The sequence below is a fragment of the Schistocerca serialis genome, chromosome 5 (assembly GCF_023864345.2).
Source record: "Schistocerca serialis cubense isolate TAMUIC-IGC-003099 chromosome 5, iqSchSeri2.2, whole genome shotgun sequence".
In the NCBI taxonomy this organism is placed as follows: Eukaryota; Metazoa; Arthropoda; class Insecta; order Orthoptera; family Acrididae; genus Schistocerca; species Schistocerca serialis.
The window spans coordinates 611,253,418-611,266,208 of NC_064642.1; the positions used below are offsets into that span (position 1 = coordinate 611,253,418).

Sequence of the window (12,791 nt, forward strand, 5' to 3'; positions counted from 1 at the left end):
ATGCCCATGTCAGTCACAAAGACTGAGTTACATGCACACGAAAATACAAAAATTTGAAAAATTACCTGAAAAACATGGATTTTCGAAGTGTGGTAGCACGAAAGAGGCAAGTGGTATCCAAGCCAAATTTCACACACTGCATAATTAGACCATAATGATATATATCTCAAAATTTCTGCATGTTATTGCAAGACATTTGTGTACAATGGAAGTCGACAGATGTTTGATGATGTGGCCATTGTTCCACAACACAATTTTGTAAAAACATATCATAAACTGTTCTGCCTCTTCTTATCCTCCCCCACAACTGTTTAATCACTAAGCAACAACGTATAGACAGATTAACACAACCTATCATTAATGTTTACTGCACCTTAACTGCCAAAAACCAGTTGATTATGCTTTGAACAGAAGTTCTCCCACACTTTAGCTACTGTAATCTGTACATTGAGTGGAAAATTGTACTATCTTCCTGACACTGTGTGGTAGGAACTGGAACTGTCGTAACAATATGTTCAAAAGGAATCCAACACCTGTCTGCCAAACGTGGCCAATGAAATGATCTTGCTGGTCCTGCTGGTGCCATGAAGTTCACAAATACTTCACCTTTTGCTTTACAGCACTCTGCAACACATCCTGAGTAGCATTTGTCATCATAAACAGCAATAACATAGCAACCTGGTTGTATGTTGCTGCTTTTGCTTCTGAATCCTGTTTCCAGTTTCTAAACAGTTTCTTCTTTTTTTATTAGAAAATATGTAAACATGGCTTACTTGGTTATTGCACCAATGCCTTCAGTTGTATTTTAATTATATATCTAAATTTGAAAGATAATTAGTCTGTAACAATTCTGTATTTCGGAAGGATGGGGAAAGACGAGAATATGAAAATTTTGCAGGAAAGTATTAGTTAGGTGTACCGTGTAATGGATACACTGTCAATCTGTGTGATTGACCACTGGGTTTAATGTAAACCCCCACAGGCTTGTAAGTTCTCTAATTTAGACAGATTATTAATTATTGGCTTATTTGAATAAAAAAGTGCATTATCTGATTCAGAAAAATTAGGGGATGCAAGTATGTCAAACTTGGGGAAATTGGCTTAAGGGATTAAAAAATGAAAGTATTTTTGGATGTGGCAGTACTTGTAGGTAATTACTTAATGAATTTTCAGAAAAATAAACCATTTACTGAAAAGTGTGGAATTAGGGATGTTGACTGAGTTAGGTCTTTTAGTGAATAAAATGTTAAAGAGCTCGCACCATATTGACAATTGCCCACTAGTGGAACAAAGCCTATTTCAGATTTATACTAACGGAAAATGTGTAATGGAAAGCTAACAGTGCCATTGGAATTGTAAAATAGTAATCTATATTGTGAATAATATTACCTAAAATACTGCGTAAATAATTGAAAGTTTTGTGTACATATGCTTGGGTAAGTTAAATCGGTTGAGACAAGAAAGGGGAAAAATTATTTTAGTAGTAGTAATGTGGCAAATGTAGTCAAAACATTTTGCTACATTTCACAGTGTAGTAAATTTTGATTTGAAGCTGGATTTTTTACTTGTCTAGAGTTTGGTTTTGTGTTCATGTATGAGTGTCATTCAGTAATCAGACAAATTAGTTTGGGAAAAAAAAAACTGTTTGTTGGGCAAGTTTGGTGCTTTTATGGCTTCGAGTTGGCATCACTGGGATGAACCCTGATCAGCTGATGTATCAACATTTTGATTATAACATCAGAAACTTATTTAAAGATGGAGAGTCCACTTGAAACATCCACATTAGTTGAACAACATTCTGTTATTCGTTTTTTACTTGCCGAAGGTGAGAAAACAGTGAATATATACTGTAGAATGTCTAAAGTTTATGGTGAAGGTTGTATGAATCTTGCAAATTTTTACAAGTGGGTAGAGTGACTCAGTGACAAACGCCATTCTGGCCGACCAGTTGCAGTTTCAACTCCCTCACTTGAAAGTTGAATTGATGACATTATTTGTGCCGACTGCTGTGACTGTGGAAATGATATTTGATAGGGCTCAAGTTAGTATTGGTACAGTTCATAACATTATCTGTAACACGCTGAAGTATCACAAAATGTGCAAGATTGGTCCCAAAGGAGTTGATGCAGCTACACAAGGAAACGAGGCTGAGAGTGTGCACAGAAAATTTCAATTGTGTTGACTTGCATTTACTATTACATCTACATACATACTCTGCAATCCACCATAGGTGCGTGGCTGAGGGTACCTCGTACCACAACTAGCATCTTCTCTCCCTGTTCCACTCCCAAACAGAACGAGGGAAAAATGGCTGCCTATATGCCTCTGTATGAGCCCTAATCTCTCTTATCTTTGTGATCTTTCTGTGAAATATAAGTTGGTGGCAGTAAAATTGTGCTGCAGTCAGCCTCAAATGCTGGTTCTCTAAATTTCCTCAGTAGCGATTCACGAAAAGGAGGCCACCTTTCCTCCAGAGACTCCCACCTGTGTTCTTGAAGCATTTCCGTAACACTTGCGTGATGATCAAACCTACCAGTAACAAATCTTGCAGCTCGCCTCTGAATTGCTTCTATGTCCTCCCTCAATCCGACCTGATAGGGATCCCAAACGCTCCAGCAGTACTTAAGAATAGGTTGTATTAGTGTTTTATAAGCGATCTCCTTTACAGATGAACCACATCTTCCCAAAATTCTACCAATGAACCGAAGAAGACTATCCGCCTTCCCCACAACTGCCATTACATGCTTGTCCCACTTCATATCGCTCTGCAATGTTATGCCCAAATATTTAATCGACGTGACTGTCAAGCGCTAAACTGCTAATGGAGTATTCAAACATTACGCAGATTATTTTTCCTATTCATCTGCATTAATTTACATTTATCTATATTTAGAGTTAGCTGCCGTTCTTTACACCAATCACAAATCCTGTCCAAGTCCTCTTGTATCCTCCTACAGTCACTCAATGACAATACCTTCCCATACACAACAGCATCATCAGCAAACAGCCACATATTCAGAAAACAACAGCGGACCTACCACACTTCCCTGGGGCACTCCAGATGATACCCTCACCTCCGATGAACACTCACCATCGAGGACAACGAACTGGGTTATATTACTTAACAAGTCTTTGAGCCACGCACATATTTGGGAACCAATCCCATATGCTTGTACCTTCGTTGGGAGTCTGCAGTGGGGCACAGAGTCAACGCTTTCCGGAAGTCAAGGAATGTGGTATCCGTCTGATACCCTTCATCCATGGTTTGCAAGATATCATGTGAAAAAAGGGCGAGTTGCGTTTCACAGGAGCGATGCTTTCTAAAGCCGTGCTGATGCATGGACAGCAACTTCTCTGTCTCAAGGAAATTCATTATATTCGATCTGAGAATATGTTCAAGAATCCTGCAACAAACTGATGTTAAGGATATTGGTCTGTAATTTTGAGGATCCGTCCTTCTACCCTTATTATATACAGGTGTCACCTGCACTTTTTTCCAGTCGCTCGGGACTTTACGTTTGGCAAGAGATTCGCGATAAATGCAAGCTAAGTAAGGAGTCAATGCAGTAGAGTACTCTCTGTAAAACCGAATTGGAATCCCATCAGGACCTGGTGATTTATTTATTTTCAATCCATTCAGCTGCTTCACAACCCCAGGGATGTCTATCACTATGTGCTCCATACAGGAATCTGTAAGAGACTCAAACAGCAGTATGTTTGTGTGATCCTCCTACGTGAAAGATTTCTCAAATGCTAAATTTAAAATTTCAGCTTTCGTTTTGCTGTCTTCAGTTGCCAGGCCAGACTGATCAGTGAGTGACTGAATAGAAACCTTCGACCCACTTACCGATTTTACGTAAGACCTGAATTTCCTTGGGTTTTCAGCAAGATTTTTTGCTAAGGTATGACGGTGGTAGTGGTTGTATGCTTCGCGCTTCGCTCTTTTTACAGCAGCACGAATCTCTACTTACTTTCGCCTGTCCTCATTCTCCCGATCTTTCTTGTAGTGCGAGTGCAACTGTCTTCGCTTCCTGAACATTCTCCGAATTGCACTGTTAAACCACGGTGGGTCTTTCCCATCTGTAATCCACTTTTCAGCACATACTTGTCCAATGTGTGATTTACAATGTGTTTAAAATTTGCCCATAATTCTTCCACGTCCATTGTACCGGAAGTAAATGAAGTCGATTCATTTACTAAGTGGGATGCTAACAACTGCTTATCTGTTCTTTCTAGTAAGAATACTCTCCTAGCCTTCTTGACCGGCTTTTTAACTTTCGTAACCATAGTCGTAATGACATCATCATGATCACTAATCCCTGTCTCAACACTGACACCATCAATGAGGTTCGGTCTGTTTGTGCCTACCAGATCTAAAGTATTTACATTACGCATTGGCTGTCGATTTAGCTGCTCAAGACAGTTTTCGGATAATGTGTTCAAAAGTAATTCACAAGACCTGTACCACCTGTAATGAATCCATAGGCATACCAGTCTATACTAGGTAGGTTGAAGTTGCCTCTGACTAATATAGCATGATTTGGGTACTTTTGCGATATAGAGTGTAGACTCCCTTTGAATGATTCTAGAACTGTCATGGTGGAATCTGGTGGCCGGTAATAACACCCAACAATTAACTTTATTTCTCCTAGCCCTGTTAAACGTGTCCAGATAACTTCACAATCACACTCTACTTCAACCTCAGTAGACACAATATTTTTGTCAACTGCAATGAAGACACCACGTCCTACGGTGTCTAATCTGTCTTTCTGATACACGTTCCAACCCTCACTAAATATTTCGGAACTTCCCATCTGTGTTCAGCCAGGTCTCAGTCCCGAGAATAATTTGCGCGCCACACACTTCCTGGAGGGCAGTAAATTCAGAAACTTTATTCAGAACACTCTGAAAATTTACTGCTAATATCTTGATAGCTGAAGTGTCTTTACACTGAGCGCATCCTGATTTCCCTGCCTCCACGTCGACTGGTGAGTGTTCATCAGGACACCTCGCACTACTACTTAACCTAAAAAAACCCATGTGCACGCCACAAGTACTCTGCTACCCGAGTAGCCGCTTCCTTTGTGTAGTGCACCCCTGACCTATCTAGGGGCGTCCTACAATTCCCCACCCAATATTGCAAGTCTAGAAATCTGCAGCCAAGACTGTCAGTCGACAAAGCCCCTGGTTGAGAACCTCCACTCGACTCCAAACCAAATGACCCCGATCCACTCTAGGAACAATGCTGCAAATAGAGAGCTCTGCTTGCACCCCGCGTGTGAGGCCAGTGGTCTTCACCAAATGCGCCAGCCGCCTGTATGAACTGAGGATTGCCTCAGAACCCAAGTGACAGTCATCATTGGTGCAGACTTGAGCTACTACTTGCAGACGACTGCACCCCGTACGCTCGATAGCCGCAGGCAGGGCCGCCTCCACATCTTGGATGAGGCCCCCCAGCAGACCGAGTGCACGTTGGAATTATTTCCAGCCCTGTACGTTATTTCCCTAAGGGGCTCCATCACCCGCCTAGCATTGGAGCTCCCAATAACTAACAAGCCTTTGCCCCCATGTGCCTGCTCGGGCCCTGCTGAAGGAGCAGCCACCTGCCCACCGACAGGATGAACGGGCGAGGCCAACCGGCCAGCCTCCACATCGACCCTCCGACTCGAGCGACGAGAACACATTGCAGTCTGCCCCTCACCCTGAGGTGAGGGCGGCCCCAGCACGCCGGGTACACTAGAAGGTGCCTTGGCGGCTTAGTCAGTGGACGCAGCAAGCGACACCTGGGTGTCTCAAGCGATGCGCCAGACCCTCCGCCGTCGCTGCATCTTGAGGCAGCAGCCTGAAGGCGGCTGACCGTGGCAAACAGCACACTCAACTGCTCGCGAACCGCAGCCAGTTCCTCCTGTGGCCGCACACAGCACGCACACACCCTATCCATCCTACTCCTAATATCTGGACGTATAGAGTTGCGACAAATAAAACAGCAATATGCGACTGCACAGTTGAGTCACCAGTGCTAGGTTGAGCTGCGATATATGAACAATTATTTATGAACCAAGCAATCAAATGACCACGACTACGCCACTATACAGATATTCCAATGCGATCCTACCCCTGTCTTACACGATGTTACACTCTACCGTTATTAAAATTTGATACCACCCCTTTCTGATTCGAAAATACGCAAAGATCCGAAAAATTTCCCCACGCAAGCACACAAACAAAGTAATTTGAATTAAACCTGCAGAACTAATATGAAAAACTGAATATATGACTAGTTTCTGCTGCTACTGCTCCTCGCGCGCGTCACTCTGCAATCACAGATGAAACTGCACTGGCCTCTGTCTGCTGCTGACTCACTCTACAAAATAAACAGAAAGCACTGGCTGTTCAAAACAAACAACTGACTATCGACTCAGCGAATTTATACTTTACAGCTATCAATAAGCAATATTACTCCTCTCAAATATGAGAATACGCAAGGATTTTATGTAATTAAATATGCAAGTGCACAAACACTTGGAAAGAATGAGCCAGAATCAAAAAGACAAAGCATGAAGTGGAAGCACACCAACTTACCTGTCACGGAAAGTTTCAAAACCCAAACATCAGCAGGAAAAGTCATGTTGACGGTGTTTTGGGATGCTGAAGGTCCAGTTTTTTGTGATTCCCGAAGAGCAGTGTAAGATAAACAGCCAGTACTACTCGGATTTGCTGTTAAACAAGGTGAAGCCAGCCGTGAGGGATGTCGTGGATCTCGGAGGAGAGGTGTGATTTTCCAGCAAGACAATATGCATTCTTGTATTGCTCAACTAACCCATGAAACCATTGACAAAATGGAAGTACTGCCTCATCCTCATCGTCATTACAGTCCTGATTTAGCACCTAGTGATTTCCATTTGTTTGGTGCACTGAAGAAGGTTTTCTTTGCAGCTGGAATAAGAAAGCTTGTAGCCTATTGGAACAAGAGCATAAATGTTCGAGGGGATTATGTTGAAAAGTAGAAAAAGTATTGTTTTGTAAAAATAAAAATTTTCTTCTCCAGAAAAATTTGTCTCCTTAATTATTGAATGACCCTCGTATATATTGTATTGTAATTGCTTTTTGGGCTTCTGCTAAAGTTTTGAGTGATTACAAACTTGACAACCAGATAGAAAAATTTAGCAGAAGTCGTGAAAACATACTAGAAGTCTAAATTAATGATGTATCACCAGCCAATATTTTCAAGGAATGTAAAACTGTACGCCCAGGGGTTTCAAATTAAAGTTCTGTACAATTAATAAAATTTCTTATGTATGTTTCATAAAGTATGTGCTTCAAAAGTAATTTGATACCATTTACATTTTCATTTTTAAAGTCTCTTAAAGTGTAAAAATAGGAAATTTGCTGTTTGAGTAGGATCTGATACAAGCGGTTTACTAGTGCTTAATTTTCCTGTTAGTATTCCTGACCAGGATGGCAAGGAGAAACAATTTTATGAAATTTATCCCATTTTCACTTTTTTGATGTATGCCATTAGTTCTGAGAATTAAGGTACTGACTGGAAATTTGAGCCAAAGATACATGTTACCAGTGTAGTGAGTACCAAGTCAGTGTTGAATAACAATGCTTTGAAATTTATCATTCATAGCAATAAATTCGTAAAAGGTCTTCAAACATAATTACTGTATATATGATTTAAGCTTAGTTACTAATCATTTCATTTAAAAACCTTTTTTCTCATATGTTATGTGCAAGTACGCTTGACCAACTTCTGCTCTTCTCAAAAATAATGTAACTATAAATGCTTTGTGGGTGTACATGTTAATTCAGTGGATACTACTTTGGGTCTCAGATGAATACTATTATATGTAAGGTAGAGCTTGTTTGTTAATTCAGGAAGATTTGACAGAAGTTTTTAATTTGCACAAATTATTTTAAGTTACTTTGTGGCCAGCTGTACTTGATAAGGCACGTTGCTGGTAATCAGTATTTTGTTGTTGGTTGCAGTATTTTACAGCTTGTGATTTCAAAATTAGATGTCCTGTGTGACGTTTTGGTAGTTAAGAGTAATGATGACCACATCACCATAAGGTGGCCAGTGTTAAGTATGTTGAAAAACCTGCAGTTGCTTTGATGTTGTTTCAAGGTGTTTTGGTGACTCACTACACCATCTTCAGGCCTCAGCTGATGCTGGGGGAGTTAACTGCAATTAAACATTCACTCCCCATGTGTGCCAAAAATTTGTGAACTGGCTTCAGTAGAATACTGCTAAAGTGATATTGTGTAGTTGGTGGTGGTAGAGACATTGCTTTTAAAGTATTCAATGGAAGCCAGTTCATAGTGTTGGCCACTGATGGGATCATGTATACCATGGGAGTTCAGCCCCTCAGTGTCGGTTAAGACTGGAAGATGGTGTATTGGATCACCAAAACTGGTTGTAATGCTAAAAAAAATAAGTAAATAAATAAATAAAATCAAAGCAGCAGCTGCAGGTGTTTAATTTTATTACTTAAGTGAATGGCCAGTCCTGCAGACCATCAGTTACAAGGATGGACATACAAAACATATGTTAAAGTGTCCCATTTGGTATTGGGAAGACCTCTCTTGACACCCACAGGTGGAAGTGGAAATGATAGACATCCAACAGTAAATATTTTCAATGTAAGTCAGTACACAGATGGGCCTTGCCAAGTGCATTTACATGTTGATACAGTATTATTGCACCTGGGAGTGATGATGCTTTGGTTGGCTTGTTGTGAGTTTTTATTGTGATATTTAACGAGGAGACACTGATCTATTTGATAGTATGTGCATAACTGTCTTGAAATCATTGACAATGCAATGGGTTTTCCTCAGTCTGACTATACTTGTTTACTGTAACTTCAGCAGTTTTCTGATAATGGCCATGGGAGGCCAAATGCAGTAATGTTATGGTCAGGTAACACCAGATTTGTGTGATAGTATTATAATGTATGGTAACATTTCTTCCTTAGGTATCATTTATAGATGCAGAGAAATAGTTGTAAGACCCAATACAATTAAAATAATAATCTTTCAGATCCTAGTGGACACTGTTTGGGCATTAAGTTACCTTACTGATGGTGGGAACGAGCAGATACAAATGGTGATTGACAGTGGTGTTGTACCGAAACTAATTCCATTACTGTCCCACAAAGAAGTAAAGGTGAGATACAGATATTTTATGTTTGTCTTCGGTGTCTGTGTATGTGTGGATGGATATGTGTGTGTGTGCGAGTGTATACCTGTCCTTTTTTCCCCTTAAGGTAAGTCTTTCCGCTCCCGGGATTGGAATGACTCCTTACCCTCTCCCTTAAAACCCATATCCTTTTGTCTTTCCTTCTCCTTCCCTCTTTCCTGACGAGGCAACCATTGGTTGCGAAAGCTAGAATTTTGTGTGTATGTTTGTGTTTGTTTGTGTGTCTATCGACCTGCCAGCGCTTTTGTTTGGTAAGTTTCATCATATTTCTTTTTAGATATAAATATATTTTATGATTTACATATGCAGCTGAGAAATTTTGTAGTAGTATTTTGCACTTGCATCAAGTAAAATATTGTTTTTTGATATCCGTGTGCTTTACAATTGCATTGTGTTAACAATAAATTTATGGTATGCACATCAATAATACTTCATCTCACTTTTCCAGCAACAAGTTGGTTTCTCTCTTTTATTACATTTTTCTCTTTGTTGCTGTGTATTGTTAAGGGTAAAGACATTCACATAAAGTTTCTCATACTGCTACAGAGGTCACAGTGGTAGGCTTCTATTGTGGGTGGTGGAAGAGGATGGTTTGTCAGGATGTCAATAGTCCACCAACAGTGAAGCAGAGTGGATGTCTGGTAGTCATCAGACACATTGTCATAGAAATATCATTGCTAAAACATTTAGTGTTCATCAACAAAAATTGTTTTGCTGCTCGGAGCAGTCAGCATCCCAGGACATAAGCTGCATGCTAAGTGCAAGGTGGTGCAGCAGTGTCAAGTGGCCAGTGGTAATGACTGCATTCATCCAGCTAGGGTGCAGACTGTAGCAGCATGTGAGAGCTTATAGTTCAGACTAGATTGTGCAACAGCCCAGAACATAGAGCACAGAATCACATACTGGCTTCAGGGTGGATGAGATGGCTCCCAGCAACAGTGGTGGCCCCCCAGACAGAGTTCGCCTGCACAGGTAACAGTGGTTTAATGGCTGCACGGCCCGAAGCTCCAGCTGTAGACCTCCAGTGTAGGAGGCTGGCAGCAGTTGAAGTAGGCCCCCTCAGGTGGCCCACAGGTTGGAGGGCAGCATTGGGTTTGGCACCAGCAGCTGGACCATGGCTAGCAATGACTCAGGGTGACTGGTTGAGCCATGTAGACTTTGAGACTGCCATAGGTATACCCCCTCAGGAATGGTGGCTGTCACTGAGAATGTTGACTAAGTGTGATAGTTTGTATGGTCTTTGCCCATCCTTGTTCTGCTGCTTGATCGATTGTGATCGTGTAAGCCAAAAAAAAAAAAGTCTGTGGCTTGGATGTGAAGTAACCATGCCACCAGTGGTGTAGTGGCTTTGCATTCTTGCTGAGGTGGTGATATTTAAACTCCAGTCCCTTGGCTGTGCCTGGTGATGTGACAACTTCCCTGTGTTATGACAGCAGTTTCTTTCGTATCAGCAAGCATTCCCTGATGTAATAATGTTTGATCAGCTCTTGTCTGATCCACTTATGTGGCCTCTTGCATTAGTTGCGGCAGATATCTTAATTTTACCCAGCTGCGTCGAATCAATTATTTGTGGCATAGTGCGCCTCCCTCCTTCAGGAAAGTCGGTCTCCAAATTTCTGCTCGGTCTCCAAATTTCTGCTCGGTCTCCAAATTTCTGCTCGGTCTCCAAATTTCTGCTCGGTCTCCAAATTTCTGCTCGGTCTCCAAATTTCTGCTCGGTCTCCAAATTTCTGCTCGGTCTCCAAATTTCTGCTCGGTCTCCAAATTTCTGCTCGGTCTCCAAATTTCTGCTCGGTCTCCAAATTTCTGCTCGGTCTCCAAATTTCTGCTCGGTCTCCAAATTTCTGCTCGGTCTCCAAATTTCTGCTCGGTCTCCAAATTTCTGCTCGGTCTCCAAATTTCTGCTCGGTCTCCAAATTTCTGCTCGGTCTCCAAATTTCTGCTCGGTCTCCAAATTTCTGCTCGTGGTAATTCTACAAAATCTCAACCTAAGTCAACACTTATATGCTGTACACTTAGTTTTTGAACACTAGCTCAACTAAAATGACAAGGTTCATTGGCTTTTCTCTTCGTTCTAAACATAATTTTCTAGGTTTAGTCTACTGGAATTTTAAATTCTCCCATTGTGACAAATCCTTCAGGTAACATTTCACAGTAAACACTTGCCCAGCTCTGTATGCTTCATACTTCCCCTTGTATACTGAGTAGGTCCCTATTTTATGCTTGCTTAACTAATCATTACTCGATAAAATTTACCCAATCCACTGCTAGTTGATGCACGGAGAATTCACAGGGTGGACTCTGCCAATGGTAGATATAGATTACACAGAGTAAAACCAAAACTACTACAGTACCAGAAATCAAGATTATTACCATAAAAATGTTGTGGTGCTCCTCATTGTGATACTGATGTAGATGTCGGAGCATTTGCTCAGTGGTAACTTGACTTGACCCTCTTGTGAGGCTATAAGCTCTGTAAACTGCCATACTGTACTGAAGTGTGTGTTGCTCATCCATTGTACATAGTTACCAGTTCTGGACATTCTCGGTGGTAACACCACCTGGAGAAAGGAATCCACATTATTCGCCCTCACCCTCTGACAAAGCTGGGCATGTGACTCATTACTATGTTACATTGTCAGAATAGCACACTCCCCCTCACTTATACATTAAACACCTACGACAAAGACTTAACAAAACTTGATATAACCCCACTACAATAAGATAGTAACAAAATTGTCATATATTTTATTCAATGTATTTCATGTATCTTGGCCCCCCCCCCCCCCCCCCCACAGGTACCAATGTTACATTATCCATTGACTGATTCTGTTCTTGGGTAATTTACCAATGCGCCACCCCACTTGCCCTTTACATTAGAGCACTTTCATATTTGTTTTTCTTTGCTCATTTCCAAACAGCCAATAACATCTTCACAAAGATCAAACTCCCTATTTTTCCCCAATTTTACGTTTAGTCACATGGGAAGGCAGTGGCATCTTTCTACTATATACTACCTTGTACAGTGAAAGCCCAATGCTTCTATCAGTATTATATACATCTAAGGTGTAAGGTAGGTAAAACTCTCAATAATTGTGATAGTTGTTTACATAACTTAGTATCTTGCCTGTAGTACAATGGAAATGTCCAATTCTTCTGTTTGATGAGGGGGTGGGAAGGGCTAGTTCGGAGCTTCTGGATTTACTGTAGCTGGCATAGCTGCATAAAGTTGACATGTAGTGGTTACCTACCAGTATTGGGTTGAATGGACCCAATATGCCTATTCCCACTATATCAAATTCCTTGGTTGCCGCCTGTAATATTTGCTGCAGTACTCGTTGAGGACAGAGATCAGCATGTGGTGTGCACAGTATAAAATTTCTTACATATTTGTCAGTGTCCAGCCTCCTCATCCTCCACCAGTATTGCTGATTGCATTCTTGTAATCTACCCATACATGGTTATGTGCCTCCCTTAACACTTTGTCCTTCAAACACTGCTGTTTAACCAAACAGTTTAGATCACTTATTGTTACTTGTGTAGAAAGTACTTGCTGTGTAATTGTTTCACTAATGAACTTTGCCTCTGG

General features: G+C 41.1%; 1 protein-coding gene across 1 annotated transcript in view; it reads left to right on the top strand.

Moving 5' to 3' along the window:
* The window catches only part of LOC126480713 (importin subunit alpha-3), a 101,418-nt gene that overhangs the window by 68,422 nt on the left and 20,205 nt on the right, over positions 1-12,791 (top strand). The window contains exon 6 of the mRNA XM_050103967.1: positions 9,044-9,169. Within this exon, the coding sequence (XP_049959924.1) occupies positions 9,044-9,169 (126 nt within the window). The remainder of the gene's footprint in view (positions 1-9,043; positions 9,170-12,791) is intronic.